This window comes from Cavia porcellus, unplaced genomic scaffold, assembly GCF_034190915.1.
Source record: "Cavia porcellus strain 051 isolate PalLab524CR breed Dunkin Hartley unplaced genomic scaffold, mCavPor4.1 scaffold_23, whole genome shotgun sequence".
Classification (NCBI taxonomy): Eukaryota; Metazoa; Chordata; class Mammalia; order Rodentia; family Caviidae; genus Cavia; species Cavia porcellus.
This window is the reverse complement of record NW_026947506.1, coordinates 6,534,558-6,550,596: the sequence shown is the minus strand read 5'-3', so window position 1 is coordinate 6,550,596 and position 16,039 is coordinate 6,534,558. Positions and strand designations below refer to the sequence as shown.

The window sequence follows — 16,039 nt, the reverse complement described above, 5'->3', positions numbered from 1 at the left end:
TTACTCAAGGTGATATGTCACAGTTAATGATAGAGAGAGAGAGAGAGAGAGAGAGAGCGAGAGAGAGAGCCTAAGTATTTGGAACCAAGGGTTAGGGTTAGGGTTAGGGTTAGGGTAGGGTTAGGGTTAGGGTTAGGGTTAGGGTTAGGGTTGGGTTAGGGTTAGGGTTAGGGTTAGGGTTGGGTTAGGGTTAGGGTTAGGGTTAGGGGTTAGGGTTAGGGTTAGGGTTAGGGGTTAGGGTTAGGGCTAGGGTTAGGGTTAGGGGTTAGGGTTAGGGTTAGTGTTAGGGTTAGGGGTTAGGGTTAGGGTTAGGGTTAGGGTTAGGGTTAGGGGTTAGGGTTAGGGTTAGGGTTGGGGTTAGGTTAGGGTTAGGGTAGGGTTAGGGTTAGGGTTAGGGTTAGGGTTAGGGCTAGGGTTATGGTTAGGGTTAGGGTTAGGGTTTGGAGTGGGCTCTCTTATGCCCTTGCATCATGACAGTTGCAGCTTCCTGTCCCTGCCAGGGTAGGGCTCAGGTCTGCTGATGTCAGGTTCTCTCCATAACAGAGAAGGCAGGCTGGAAAACATCTTACCTGGCTGGGGAGAGTTACACAAGCTCCACCACCTGGGCCTCCCCTGACTTTCTCACCAGCAAGTCTGGAAGACATATGGTAGAGGGCATCCACCATCAGTTCCCAAAACATGCCACCACCCTGTAAGGAGGCCCAGCCTCTCCTCATGAGGCCACCACCACAATGTGGTCTTCCAAGGCTCTCAACTGGCCTGGAAATTGAGAAGCTGGAAAAGAAGCCAGGCTAGGGAGGTGAGGAAGCCAGGACACCACTGGGGTCCCAAGGGGTCATAATTAGGCCTCTTGGCCTTTGAAGGCAAAGCCTGTGGGCCCAGCGATGCAGCCAGACAGAATGGATGGCCCCATTCTTGCCAAAGCTCATCTAGGAGTGGCTTTATCGACAAGGCAGAGCCTGTGCCTTGCCTGAGTGTCATGTCCCCCAGGGCTCTCCACCATCTCCCCCACCTCTGCTCTGCCCAACAAGACAAATGCTCCCAGAAAGTAAGCTTGGGGGCACACACCGATAATCCCAGCTACTAGGGAGCCTGAGGCAGGAGGGTCACAAATTCAAGGCCAGCCTGGACAATTTAGCAAGACCTTGTCTCAAACTGAAAAATAAAAAGCCCTGCAGGTGTAGCTCAGTGGTGCAGCACTTGCCTAGCACGAACGAGGCCCTGGCATCAGTCTTCAGCATAGGGAAATTTTTAAAGTAAAATGAGGTCATAAGGGTGGGGCCCTGCTGCAGTGGGACAGTGGCTTTATAAGACGAGGAAAGCCCTGAGCTGGGACAGTCTCCCATCATGTGATGTCCTGCACTGTCTCAGGACCCTGCAGAGTCCTCCCAGCACAAAGGACATCCTCAGCTGGCTGCCTAATCTTGAATTTCTTGACCTTCAGAATTGTGAGCAACCTAAACCTCTTCTCTTTATAAATCACTCCATCTGTGGTATTCAGGAAACCAACTAATCTATTGCCACCCTGTGCTCAGATGATTAAAGAGGACATGAATAAAAGCACCCAGCGTGTAACCAACACTCAATCCATGTTAGCCATGATGACAGGGATAGCCACTATCACAAATCCTGAGCCACCAAGAAGAAGCATCTCTAGCTAGGCTTTGGGACACTCACAGGCTCCCTCCCCTGAGCCCTGAGGGGCTGTTTTGGGCCCCAGGCATCCTGAAGTGCTGTATTTTAGATCTAAAATGAACCCCAAAAGTCTTCTGTTGAAAGGTGGGTTTTGCTATGCTTAAGAGTGGATTTGTCCATTGCTGAGTTCATGGCTGCGTATGCTGTTCAGAGGCGAGGTCTGGTTGGAATGGGTCACTAATGTATTGTCATCCCAGCTCCTCTCTTTCCTTCCTGACCACAGTGAGATGAGCAGCTGTCTGCCCTCCCTCAGGCCCTCCTCCATGCATGTCTGCCTTGGAGCTGACCATGGACTGAACCCCCTGAAAACCGTAAACAAAATAAGCCCCTCTTCCTTCAAGTTGCAAAGGGAAAGGCAGGCAGGTCATGTGTGCTCACTGTATATTTAGTTCACACTGTTTCCACCAGGTGATGGGTTCATCAGATTCTAACTCCACCGTGAGTTGAGGAGCACTTGTGCCTTCAGACCCAATGAAACAGAAAATGGACCAACTGAGACCTGCTCTGTGCTTCTCATCCTCAAGCACTGGGGGCCAAGTTACAGCCTCCTTCTGTGCTCAGTCACTGGGATACCTGATGTATAATACACACATATGTGTACACGGGCTCTTCCCTGGCCCCTCTCCATCCATGTGTACCCTTCCCTTGCCGGCCTCCAGTGCTCATCAAGGGCAAGTGTCCCAGTTTATTGCAATAAAGGATCTGGCTCTTGGGTCGCCCCGGTGAAGCTGCCCACCTGGTGACTTTGCCCTTCCTCTCCCTGAACCTCCAAGTCCCGCACCCCAAAAGTTAAGGACACCAAAACCAATGAACTAGAAGCCATGGTTCAGCCCTGGACCAGTCATGGATGCCCTGTTGGTGCCTATAGATGCCCTGATGTCCTGTGTGCCACCAGACAAACTTTGCTCAGCCTGGGCATCTCCTCTTGTACTCCAAAACACCCCTATATACCCTGCGTGGCCACCCTGAAAAGTACGAGACAGATAAGAATGAGTAACTTGTCTACAGCCATCCCACCCTGAAAGCGCCTGACCTCGTCTGAGCACAGAAGCTAAGCAGGGTCGGGCCTGGCCAGCACTGGGATGGGAGCATGAGTAACTGTCAGCATTACAAGCTGTGGCACCAAGAAGGGTGTCACACTGGTTCAGAGCAGGAGGCAAAGGAAGCCCTGGGATACAACTACCTGTGACACACACTGGAAGAGAAATGGGCTGGTTTACAAGGACCTCTCGCCAAGCATTAGAGGGGGAAGAAATCAGAGAAAGTAGGCAATCAACATGAACAGGCAGATGCAAACCGGAAAGCCCAAAGTGTCCCAGACCCTTCATGTACAAGTGCTAACACTCAGCCCTTACTAAGAGCCAAAACCTGCTTTCGCCTCACACACGGACACCATCCAGCCTCCCGTCCACCCAGTGAGCAGAGCCCGCCGCATCTTCACTCTGCAGGGGAGGAGACGAAGGCTCCATGGTGTGTCAGGGACTTAGCCGGCATCACACAACTCAAGGTGCCCAGGACAGATTCTCCTGGCAGTCAGGCAAAACACAGTCTTGCTCAGAGCGCAGCTCTGCAGATCGAAATACCCTCTCTTCCCCTACCAAAGTACTGTGTTAGTGTTTGATGACACTTAAATGTCGATGAGGGTGTGAGCAAACATGCACTTTTGTGTAAAGTTGGTGCAATCTGTTAGGGAAATCATTGACCGGTCTCCATTGCTCGTATCACCGCATGGAAAGCTCATCCCATAGACATTTTGATGGGGATATTTCTTATTCCACGGTTCTTACCACAGCCAGGAAGTGTGAGAACAGGGATCTGTCCCTTGTTAGTGGACAGAAGGCATGTGCAGATTCTCAGAGAGGCAGCTATGAGTTTGGCAGCTTCTTGCAGAGCTAAACCTGCCTTATCAAACGACCCGGCACTGCGCTCCTGGATTCACCCAGCTGAGCTACACCCAGGTCCACTCGAGAGCCTGCCCGTGGGTGTTTACTGCACCTGTGTTCTTCACAGACCAAATCTGGAAGCCACCAAGATGAACCGATCAACTCCAGTGCAGCCGCATGAGGGATGTTACTCAGCAAAAAGAAAGGAGTTAGCAACCCTGGAAATACACAGGAAGCTTAGCTCCAGTCTGGAAAGACTCTGATGCCTCTCCATTCTGCAGAAAGCAAAGCTTCCGACATGGTAAGGTCACGCAACCACTAAGGAAATCAGTGGACTGTCCACAAAAAAATGAAACTGCAAAGTCCGTTCCCCTCCACTATTCTCCTAAAAAGCTAAAAACAATGTATTACAGGGATCCATGAACACCCATGTTTCTAGCAGCATGACTCAGAATAGCTAAATCTTGGACACGGCCTATCTGTCCATCCACAGATAAGTGCAAAAAAATGTGGCACACGCACTGTAGAGCACTTCGTGCCATAAAGAGGGGTGAACCTGAATCGTCTGCAGGATGCACCCTGGGACCATCACGTTAAGTGGAGTAACTCAGACACACAAGTGTAAGCGTCACACGGTTCCTCTTACGTGAGAAATCCAATATATAAACAAACAGCAAAATAAAACGCAGCTAATAGGAAACAAAGACATAGATTGTTTACAAATAAAGGGACCAAGAGGCGGAAGGAAGGGGGAGGAGGAGAAGGGAAGGGAAATTCAAAGGGATTAAGATGCACTGTGTCTATGGACCAACTCGCCACGAGGCATGTGATTGCTACGCACTGCAAACATGGATGCATAAAAATAAAAATTTGGAAGAAAAGAAGTAAATACGTGGTCAGGGAGCCTGAGCTGGCACAGAGGGAGCTGGCAGGAAGCCACAGAAATTATCCTCCAGCAGGGAACTGTGGGCACGCCGAGGGGAGAGCGGGCCCAGCCTTCGCCCACAGACCTGTCCACTCGCAAGTCTTACTGCAAACACGCGCGCGCCCCAAAACAAAAAGCCAAAGCCAGGTGGTTTAAATTCTTATCGCACACAAAAAATCATTTTTACCTTTGAAAGACAAACCAAAAGCCTGGCCTGGCGTTCAAATCCCCGCTCCTTCGTCTTCTGTCTGTGAAACCTCAGCGGACCTGAGTGACCTCAGGAAAGAGGGAAATGGGGGGCCCTGGAAGAGGAGGGGGCCAGGCTGTGTCTAGGAGGCACACAGAAAGACATGAGAGATGACTTGGGCTTTAGGAGACATTTAATGCAATGACATTTAATGCAATATTTTCAAAATCAAAATTAATTAAAAAACAAATGACGAAATGTCAACAATTCCAGGAAAGCCGGATCCTGCTTCCTGCCCGAGTGCCCCAGCCCTGGGCCAGTCTCTGGCAGATGTCCAGGCTGACTCCCCCCAACACACACACACCCCTGTGACCACGGCCCTTGGGCACCTGGGCTTCCATTCAGGAGGCGGTCAGGAGCCCCAGCAGAACTCAAAGATCAGAAACCAGGCAGATGAGAGTTGGGACCTCAGTGGTGAGGTCCTTTGTCCCCTTTCCCTGCTCCCCGGCGCAGCTGGGCTTACAAGCACCAGGCAGCTCGCCTAGGCAGTGGTAGCATTGGTCCTCATCTTCCAGAGGCTTGACTGCTGGAAGTGAGAAGGGACAGAGGACAGGAGGCTGCAGGTGAAGGTGAGGGGACAGGAAGATGGGGAGGCCTGCGTGGAGGGCCTGCTCTACACACCCAGACTTAGCTCAGGCCCGGGAGGGAGCCACGTCTGCTCCATATCACAGTGAGAAGTCCCCTCCCTCATACTCAGGCCAGGAGAGACACTCTCAGATGAGAACTGTGGGCCATGTGCCCAAGGAGACACAGGTCATGTCTGGACTCATTGAAAGGCACATGACCTTCTGCACACGAGGAAGAAAGGTGGCCCTGCCTCAGGCCAGCGAGTGGACACCACCACCCAGCACACTCCTCCAGCAGCTCCCCAGAAAGGCTTCGGGGTTCACAGTGCCCTCCCAGCCTGACTGTTGATGAGCAGTCTCTGACTCCACGGAGCCCTGGCAGGTGACACCAGAGAGGCTCCCTCTCTCTCCAAGGAGAAGCTCCACAGCCCCCCGGGCACTTGGGCAGTTTACTGTCCCACCAGGGAAGGGACAGGTGGAGAGGAAGGACACAGGCCCCCGACCACCAGGAATGCTGAGAGCCAGCTATGGCAAGGAAAATGTCCCCAGCCATAGCAAGAGAAAGGCAGGGCTCTGGGGTGACAGGGCTGAGGCCAGACAGGTCCCTGCATGAGGGCAGAGATGACAGGAGCAGGGACACAGGACAGCAGAGGAGAGACAGTCCTGGGGACCAAGAGGACCTGAGACAGGGAAGGAGGGGGACTAAAGAGAAGGGACACCAAGATGACAGGTGTGGCCACCAGGAGTGCTGCCCACACAGGAACCCAGCCATCCTGGAGGTTCACAGGATGTGGAGCAGGTGCCCTGGTTCTCTTTCAGGAAAGATGCTCAAGAGGCGACAATTCCAAGGGCAGGCAGATGGGGCCAGGCATCCACGGATACAGACTCCAGTCAGGCTGTGGATGCCAGTTGCCGTGCTCCCCAGGGGTTCCCATCAGGGGTGAGTCTTAGGCTAACCCTCCAGATCTCAGGTTTGGGGGCCTGCCCTGCCCTGCCCTGCAGTCTCAGTCAAGGGAGCAGAGGCAGAGTGAGCCAGTTCTTGAGGTGAGCATGGGACCCTTCAGGTCTCCCCTGGTCCCATGTACCTCACTCCTCGGGAGAGGCTTGGGTTTCCCGCTTCATTTTCTCCCTGTAACCCCAACAGAACTAGACCCCACCCAGCTCTGGGACTCCACTCCCTGAAAGTCTCCATGAGGAAGTTCTAGGGAGGAGCCCGATTCTCTGCTCCCACCCCAGGGTCACCTCCAGGCTCGCTCTCAGGGAGCCTGTGTGCTGGGTGCCCAGAAGAGAGGGAGGTGGAGCCCGAGCAGAAGGAGTTTGAGGCCAGGTGGGCCCCGAGGGCCAGAAGGGTGAGGAGGTAGAGTCTGAAGATGTCTGCTTGCCGCTGATCTCAAACTTCTAGAAGAACAGAAGAGGTCAGATCTGGAAAAGGAAATGCAGTCATTTCTGAATTATTTGGAGGAAGACTTGAGGCAGGTCACATCCTCTTCCTGCCCTGCCCAGGGTGAGGGGACAGTCCTGGAACCAGGCTTTAAGTGACATTGAAGATCTGGATTTTAACAGCTTTGCCCAGGATGACCCTTTAAAATTGGAGATCATGTTACAGGACAACCCTGAGACCAATGGCTCGGGGCAGGGTCATCGCTTCTGACAAGCAGGACAGAAGCTGCTGGAGGGTTGGTCATGGCTGCATGTGTCAAAACTGGGCCAGGCCAGAATGACAGAGGAGAACGAATCCCTGACCAACGTCACCGGCATGAACACAAACAAGACAGATTTGCTTCCAAGCAACGTGTAGAGCTAAGGGCTGGGCATTTGGGGGCCCACATGTCTCCTGGGGTGAGGCTGCCCAGGACATGAGCATAGCCTGACCTCCTGGGACTCCTTCTAGCAGCCTCCCTGAACACCTTCCCTTGGGACAGGATAACCCTGCCAGGGCCCCATCACTCCCCCAGCCTGTGCATCAGAGAGCCAGAAGCGCCTGGCATGTCCTCCTTCCTCAGGTGGCCTTTCCTCTGTGGGACCAGCTGAGCCTGATGCCAAGCCCTTGCCCGGCTTGGCCATCCCATCCTGTCCCTCCCCACACCTCAGGGTACCCTGTCAGTCACCACGGGCTTGGGGGAAGCCATCCCCACAGGAGCAGTGAGGGAGGGGGGCCTCTGCCAGGCCCCCTAAGAACTGAGGCCGCCCAGGTCCCAAGCTGGCCCTTGTGTGGCTGAAGGACACGACACACTGCCACGAGCACATTTGGAGTGCTTCACATGGGATACCCAGACCACTCTCGAGACAGTTAAGGAAGGAGGCACCATCATTGTGCCCACCTGACAGCTGAGGAAGCTCAGGACCCTTGAGGCTGTCAGTGTGGACCAGGTTCAAACTCAGCCACAGATCCCAAGTGGCGGCCCCAGCCCAAAGCATTGGCACCCTTTAACTCGTTAGAGAGTAAACTGGCGTGACCAGGGCCACAGACCCACACCAGTGGACCTGAAGGTGACGTCACCCCTACACTGTAACAGCTGACCAGCAGGGCCCATTCATACCTCCTCTACGTTTGGATCTTGGTTTCCCATGAGGCAACAGCAGCCTGAGGCCAAACAAGAGATGCGTACCTGTGCCCTGGCCGAGAGGGAACCGGCCTGGGAAGCCAGGCTGCAGCATCAGGAATCCCGGTTGCCATGGAAGGAAGGAGAAGAGGAGACTCCAGAGAAGACAGGAGATTCCTGCAGGGCAGGAACCCTAGACTTGGGTTTATGCTCCAGGAACAGAATTTACCAGAACAAAATTAACAAGATTACCATGACACACACCCCTTTCCTGTGGGGCCCTGAGAAATTGCTGACGTCCCAATTTATATTTATTTTGAATTTTAAAAAACAAACAAATATATGGACAATGAGATCCCATACTCCCTCAAACAGAACCTGAAAGGGACTCAGCAAGTCTGGCTGCAAATCCAAGTCCAAGGGCAAAGATTCGTAAGGACACTCTGACTACTGCAGTGCCCGGCCTGGCCCAGGAGGGGCCAGCGATAGGCCAGGGAAGCCTTCAGTCCCAACCAGAAATTCAGCCACAGTCTCGCCAGGCAGTCTGGCGGCAGAGGTCGGGTGGCTCAGCCAGTAAATCTAGCGTGGGGCTTAACCGAGAGGGTTTTCAGGGGCCCCTGCCAGGACCCGAGCCAGGCAGGACTCCAGCATCCCCTGCAGAGGTTCATCTCTGTCCCTGGGAGGTGGGTGGGTGGCTTGTCTGGCCTGTCCCACACTGGGCCCAGCCTGCGCTGCCACCCTGGTGGCAGAACGGCAGGATATGGCACAGATTGGCACATTCTTGTGAGAACCACGGTGACAAGAGGCCAAGTCTCTGCATGGCGAGGCTTCGTGGCCACCAGCCACTCTCTACGGCACGTGGCACCCCCCACCCACTTGCTGAGCCTCCCATAAACCCAAGCCTGTCTCCTCCCAGAGATCCTCCTTCTCCCCAGATCCATCCCATACAGTGGCCAGGATACCTGTCACTTGACGTCCTCCATGTAACCTAAGAAGTCACTTTTTCTCAACAATGCTTTAAATCAAGCCACCGGGAGTCCCAGGGGAAACATGACAGATTTCTGAGGGTGAAAACCGAACAGCAGGTCAAGTATTTTTACAGAAAAGCCAGAATCCCGCTTACGCACAGTGAGGAAACCCAGCCCACAGTCCAGAGACTGGAATGTCCAGGTGGCCCTTGCCATTCAAGCCCTTGAAAACCAGCCCTGCTGTGTGCAGCCGGAAACCACAGGCTGCATCCTGTGGTCTAGAGGCTGTCCACGTTCAGGGCAGAGATGCACCTGCCTGCTATGCATTTGGGTGGCATGGGGCCCCGCTGTCCCTGGTCCTTGCCTCGGGCCAAGTCCATGGGCTGACCAGGGCTCCAGGGCCACCGGTCTTCACTCGGGGGCTGCACCTGAGCAGCCGCAGCAGCTGGGGCACCGCAGGGACTGCATGACAGCGCGCAGCGGGCCCCTGCGGCCCTCACTGGACAGGCTGTCCTCGCTGGCCGGCGCCCGCTGCAGCTGCTCAAACTGCATCTCCAGGTGCTTCTGGATGGCCACACCCAGCACCTCAGGGTCCACCGAGGCTCCATACACCTCCCATGTCATGCCCTCGGCGTCCCAGCGCACATCCCGTACAGGGGACAGGGCTTCCTCTAGGCTGGGCCCCAGCATCACCTCGGGGAACATGTGCAGGGCCGAGGTTGCCAGGGACGGGCTGGTGGCCACTGCCTTGCAAGCTGCAGCTGGGGCCACCTGCACACCAGCATCCTGGGCCGAGGCCAGTGTGGGTGCCAGGTCGCTGGCAGAGGTCATGGTCCACACGTCTTTGGTCCTGCAGCCAGGCTCTGTGGCCGGCACCGTGGGGCCCCATGGGTGGGCACAGCAGTGGGCATGGCCTGGGATCAGTCCGGGTGCTGTACAGTGGAGCCTTACACCTCGCTGAGCCTGCAGCCCGGACTCACTCACCGACGCCACCAGTTTGGGAAAGGCCAGGATGCCTGCGGCAGGCAGGGCGTGGCAGTAGCCGCTGGTCACCACCTCCCTCGTGCTGCAGAGCAGGGCAGCTGGGGGCAGAGCGTGGCAGGAGGCAGTGGCTGGCTGTCCAGTGACTTTGGGCCCAGCCTGGACACTGCTGCTGAGGGTAGCTTCGTCCCCCAGCTCTGGTGGCTGCTTCCACGACAGACTGTCCCCCAGCATGCAGGCGGAGTTAGAAGTCCCATCTCCTGGAGCCAGGTCCTGTTCCACAACAGCAGGGACTGGGCCAACCTGGCCAGAAACACTCCCGGACTGCAGCGGAGCCTCGTGCGCAGGGGAGCCGCCACCGAGGGCCGAACAGCTGAGGCTGGCCTTCCGGGGTCCACCGTGCCCTCTGGTCAGGACACTGCGGGACAGGTCCGAGTGGCTCCGCTGAACTGCAGCCACACGGGGGGCCTGCAGGTGGCCAAGGTCCCCACTGCCCATCATGGACACATTGCCCACCGTACTGCTCCGCCAGTGGCCCACAGCCCGAGGCTGGGGACTGAGGGGCTGGGGGCTGAGGGTCTGAGCCTGCACTGCCGGGCTCTCGGGTGGGTGCCCCTCTTCCTCCGGGGCCTGGGGGCCAGTGCTGGCCTCGCCCTGTTGGGCTTGCCACACAGTGCTGCTGGCACTCTTGCGGAGCTCTGGCCTCTGCCCTTGGCCTTCGAACAGCAGGCTGGAAGAGCTCTGGGACAGGGGCTGTGGGCGGGGGCTCCGGGGTGCCCCGGAACCTGGCTCGGGGTGGCTGGAGCTCATGGTTGCCTGCAGGAGAAAAAAGGAAGGGAAGGAGTTGAGCTACAGTGCCGGGCACACTAAGGACACAGCTTCCGTGCCAGCCTGCCTGACGGGACAGCGCCATGAGCAGTCAGTCACACTCCCAGTCCAAGCCACGCACATTACACATGGAGACGGCACTACAAACATGTCCCGTCGGCACCCCTGGAGCAGCGTCCCGGGGACCACCCACTGCCCTGGCTGCTGACTCTTTCCCAGGAGAACCCAGGTTCCCCAGGGCTAGGACCAAAGCACTGGGGCAGGCAGGAGCTTTGGCACAGTGGCTCAGATGATCAGTACCAAAGTGCTGCAGAGTCCTAGCAGTTACAACAGCTGGGTTCCTGACTGGCAGCATCTGTGTCATCACAGCCTGAGACCTTGTGGGCACAGGGTAGGGGCACAGAGGGTCTCGAGATGAGATGGCACAGACACTGAGACACTCCCGGGGTTGTACCCAACCCCCTCCGGCCTGGCCCGGCTGTGCTGCAGCTCCGAGAGGCCTGTTACCACGCAAGGGGCAGGTTCCCTGACACCCGCCTCTAGCTCGAGGGCCAGAGAGGGGCTCCACCCAACAGCTCTCCTTTCCTCTGAGCCCCTACCCTGCCCTGGCTGGCTGCTGAGCAGGCTCTGCAGCCAGGCCACACGGGATCCACTTCCACCTGGCAGCTGGGAACTCAGATGCCCACCCGACACCAACTACCAGACACGACATTTCTGCTCCCTTTTGCCCAACGTGCTGCATCCTCTGTCCTCCTCCCCGCCATTGCTCTTGTCCCCTCCTCAGGCCACACAGAAGCCCCAGGAGGTGTGCACTGACCCAGCAGAACCAAGCTAGCACAGCATCTCCTCCACCACCGTGTCTCCTCCGGGAGCCTTCCTGGACCTCCCAGCAGGGTCACCCCATCCCTGCTGAGCACGGTTGGGCCCAGATGAAACGGGCTGCCCTCCGGCCTCCCCACCAGCTGGAAGGTGGCAAAGCCAGGCTGTGGCCTATTCCCTACCACCCGACCAGCACACTGCACTGACCTGACGTCTGCTGTGAGCCTGAGAGAGGGAATGAGCTCGTGTAAGGACAGACCCCTCAGGAGCAGGCTGAGTGCCCACACGGGTCCAAGGCAGGTCCTGAGAGGCAGTGAGCTTGCACCCACCCAAAAGGCTATCTGAGGCCCCGGTGTGGAAGTTGGGGCTAGAGGGAGGGAAGACACAGGTGCCGGTAGAAGGGATGGGCAAGCAGAAGGCAAGAGGCTGGGGTTCAGAGCATGCAGGGAAACAGTGGGCCAGGAGAACGGCAGGACCCGGGGGCTGACCCTGTTAAGCTACAGACATTGGCACCCTGGCCAGTGCCCCAGCTAAAGCTGTGCATGAGAAAATCGCTCAGGGACACCCAGGCAGGCCGGGCAGACTGGAGAAACAGGGCGGGTGCAGGAGGAGCAGCTGCAGTTTGGGTAATCCCGGCCCTGCCCTCCCACCCTGGGCTGATAAGGTCTGCCACGAAACCACCCTCCGTGGCCAGGTGAGCAAGGCTGCTACCAGGGAGCGAGGAGGGGCTCCCAGAGCCAGTTTCGTGTTCTGGCAAATGTCTCACTGTGGTGCACACAGGAGACAGCTGGGGACTGCTGGGCCAGTGGCAGAGCTGGTTCTGGACTGTGGGGCCTAACCCCTGCACAGGGGACAGCTCTGCCCGTGCTTCTCAGTCAGGAGAGGCTCCCAGGCAACTGCCAGGCAGCAACAGTGGCTAAAAACCGCATTTCTGATTTCATTTGAAGCTTAAGCCATCTGAATTAACTGGCCACATGGGGTGAACGGCTGCCCTGCCTGACCATGCCATTCGGGACACAGCTCGGCGTGGTAAGGAGGGTCCATCCCAGCTGTGCCTTGGGGCTGAAGCCAGACTGGTCCTAGGAGAGGCAGGAAAGGGGTGAGTGGCCAGGTGCTGGCCTCAAGGGGTTTTAAGATGGACAGATAAACAGAAGAAAGCACTACCAGCTCCCAGAGACCAGCACTCACCAAGTGCGGGCACAGGCCACATCCTTTGCCAACTCAGTCTCATTTAATTGTCAGAGCAACCTCATATGATACATCAGCATCCCATCTACAAGGAGGACGTCAAACCTAGGGGTTTGGTGACCTACCCAAGGGCCCACAGCTGGTGAGAGGCTAAGGCCCTCTGCCCCTCTAAACACCATGCAGACCTGCCTCCTATAGTGTCACCCATGCAGACCTGCCTCCTATACTGTCACCCTCCCCTGTCATCACCGGGAACCACATCACCCAGCCCAGCAACTGACACTTTCAGTGCCAATGAAGTAAGTGGATGAGTGGGAGCAAAGCTGCCCCACCCACCCAATCTGCTACTTCTGTGACTCCCCAGAGTGAGGAAGGCAGGGAACACACCTGTGGTCACCAACAGCACAAAGACCACCCAGCCACAGGTCCCCGGGGGATCTCATCGGGATAGCCTTGGGTGACCTTCCTAGGGAGCAGGCCAGCGCTTGGCCCTGTAAGAACACAGGTGGAACAAGACCTGGTGAGACGCCATCAGTGCTGGGAGTGCCAGGAGTCTTGCAGTAGCTGCCCCACCAGAGAGACCAGAAATCTACTGGTTCCTCTCCCCATTCCACTACCCAAGAGGCAGGTGACAAAAGGAAGCAGTTTTAAAAAGTGTCAAAGAGCCCAAGGCTGTAAGTGGCTGATCCAGAACCCAGCAGGGCTTCTCTTGCAACCTGGCCTCCCCAGCCCTGGGAGAGACAGGGCTCCAAGGAAGTCCCTCTAGGTCAGCCTGGGGAGAGAAGGCTTCCCACCCGTCCTGTCACAACTCCCCATCTCCTTGGGCTGAAACAAAGAGAGGGTTCCGCATTGTGCTCCCTAAGAATATAGAGGAAGGGCACATAGGGCATTGCTACCTTTTGTACCCGCCAGGTGGACACCTCACTTTTGAGTCTCTGTTTCCCCAATCTGAAAAATGCAAGCCTGCCTCCACACTGCAGGGCTGTTGTGAAGACCACAAACACAAGGGCAGATGGGCTGTTGCAATCATTTTTTCTTTATGAGCAGCTGGGGCTCAAGGGCCGAGCACTGGGACACAATAAGGCCCTTTTAGGAAGCCACCACAGCGCCCTGTAGGTCAGCCTGGTCTTGCTGTCCATCCTTGCCACCTTCACGCCATCCTAAGGCCTGGTCATCACTAGCGCAGTTTCCCACTTCCTACCTTAGACCACCCTCTGGGAGGATCAGCCTCTCACGACTTTGGAGTCTGCCCGACAGCGCCCACCTGCCTTCAGCATGCTGGGAGGGGTCTGGCTCCCCAAAAGAGGCTCCAGGAGGAGGTTTCAGCACAGGCAAAGCACAGGGCACAGAGGCTCCTAAGCTCGCTCGCATCCTTTGGGCCCTCCTCAGGGGATGCCACAGTTGTGACGGCCGTAGCTAATGCTCTGTGGCCAGATCTGGGCTGCACCCCCAGGACCAACGAGCCTCACATGCAGCTGTCAAACCAGGCCATTTTAAGCAAAAGTCCCAGTTGTGTGGAAACTTCTAGACTGCCCAGCCAGACTGCTTTGCACAGGTAACTTGGTCAGATGTTCCAACACTCACCTCGGCAGAGGAGCTTTACAGTATGCCCAGGAGGACTACCAAAGCGCTGCTCTCACACTCGACACGGCTGTCCGGCTGTCCGGCGAGCTCCCCTTTGGTGAGCAGCAGGCATCAGGATGACAGCTTCTGTGTTCAGCAGAACTATGGAGGGAAAAGCAAGTCCACAGCGTTGGGAGGGCAAACTGTGGGGGGTGTGGAGCCGGCCCATGGGGGCCAGGGAGGGATCCACATCCCACAGGTCCCTCCCTGTGTGGTGGGGGCTTGGCAACCTCCATCAGGTGGTTTAATCCACCCCCAGGGGAAAGAGGACCTGACAGCAGCAACCAGGGCCAAAGCTAGGCAGCGCAGGAGTGTGAATCCAGGAAAGAGATGCTCTGCCCAACCCAGAGGGATCCAGGCCCCGCTGTTTCCTGCCATGCGGAGGCTCTGCCCACAATCCTAATCCTGCTAGTTGCTCCAGCCTAGAAGCCAGTGTGTTCCTCCGGGCACCATGCCCAGGGTGGACACACGCGCCACCGAGGACACACCAGAGGCCAGGCACCGCTCCTGTGCGGGCAGCCTGCGGAGAGGCGTCCACACGGCTGCCCTCCGCAGCCAGTGCAGGCCGAGGCCTGGGGACCCGTGCACGGCCTCGCCCCGGGTGCTCCGGCGCGCCCGCCCTCCGGCCCCGAGCAGGACCAGGGCCTCTGGACTGCAGACCTGTGGACCAGGCAGGGGTGGGGAGCGAGCGATCCGGGCGGCCGGCAGCCGCAGGAGGAGGCGGGGCGGCTTCTGGCTGTGGAGGGGGCACATGGGGAGGACCGGGGATGAGAGCGGCGAGGAGGCCGCGGAGCCGGAGGGGGGACCGCGATGGATGGGGGTGCGGCCGCGGCCGTGAGCATCGCGGGAGCCGGAATGCCGAGGTCGGGGTGCAGGCGCAGTGAGGACGGGGTTCCGGCGCGGCCCACCCCTCTCCCACTGCGGGCACGCGAGCGCTGGCCTCTCACCCTGTCGCCTGCGCGGGCCGCGCAACGGGCCGAAGCGCTGCTCCTGCGGCCGCCACAGGTGCCCGGCGCGGCGGCCCAAGATGAAGCCAGGCTGATCGGCTCTGGGCCGCAGACGCCGCCCGCAGCGGTCCACAGGCCGCGGGCCGGCGCGGGGCGGGGCGGGGCGGTGCAGCCGGGCTGGAGGGGGCGGTGGCCTGCTCACCTGGACCGGCGCGGGCTCCGCCCCCGCGGCGTCTGGCCCCGCCCCTACGCCCCCGTACCCTCTGCCCCGCCCCCATGCTCATGGTTCCGCCCCTTGCTCTCGAGCCCGCCCCCATGCCCACGGCTCCGCCCCCGTGCCCACGGCTCCGCCCCCTTGCCCACGGACCAGCTTTCAGTACCGCCCCTATGGCGTCAGCCCTGCCCCCAAGATTCAGCCGGGCCGGGTCTCCCCCTGTAGATGCTTCCAGCCTTCAAGGAAGGACCCTCTAAGCTCCACCTTCCCAATCGACCTGCGTCTTTGTCCCCACCACGATCCTCCGGGTTCCAGGCCCGCCCAGCAGACACCAAGACACCCATCTTTACACTCAGCCCCTCTGTTCCCTGCTTTATAAGGCCTGGTCCCAACAGTCTTCCAGCCGCACCCCAAGGCCGTACCCCTCCTCTGTAACCCCGGGGCCATTGGCTTCCTCATGGCCACGCCCCCGCGTTCCTCCGCCTCCAGCCCTTGACTGGAGCTTCCGCTCTTCTTGCTCATGGTGCACTCACTCAGACGCCAGGCCTGGTCACCCCTGGGTCCTACAGTTGCATCCCCAGCTGTGCCCTCACTGCCCGGACCTTAGCTGGC

The 16,039-nt window shown here is 57.9% G+C and overlaps 1 protein-coding gene across 3 annotated transcripts; it reads right to left on the bottom strand.

The window, feature by feature from the left end:
- Window positions 1-8,152: 8,152 nt before the first annotated feature.
- Window positions 8,153-15,351, bottom strand: Gprin2 (G protein regulated inducer of neurite outgrowth 2). Of its 3 annotated transcripts, XM_023563490.2 has the most exons (4): window positions 15,214-15,351; window positions 14,228-14,368; window positions 13,031-13,134; window positions 8,153-10,624 (listed from the first exon to the last, which is right to left on the bottom strand). In XM_023563490.2, exon 4 carries the CDS (start codon window positions 10,616-10,618, stop codon window positions 9,239-9,241), a length of 1,380 nt encoding a protein of 459 aa, XP_023419258.1. In that variant the 5' UTR covers window positions 10,619-10,624; window positions 13,031-13,134; window positions 14,228-14,368; window positions 15,214-15,351; the 3' UTR covers window positions 8,153-9,238. The 3 variants fall into 3 exon arrangements, with proteins under 3 accessions (XP_023419258.1, XP_003466119.1, XP_023419257.1); XM_003466071.5 differs by lacking the exon at window positions 13,031-13,134; XM_023563489.2 differs by lacking the exons at window positions 13,031-13,134; window positions 15,214-15,351 and adding an exon at window positions 14,927-15,144.
- Between the last annotated feature and the right edge of the window lie 688 nt (window positions 15,352-16,039).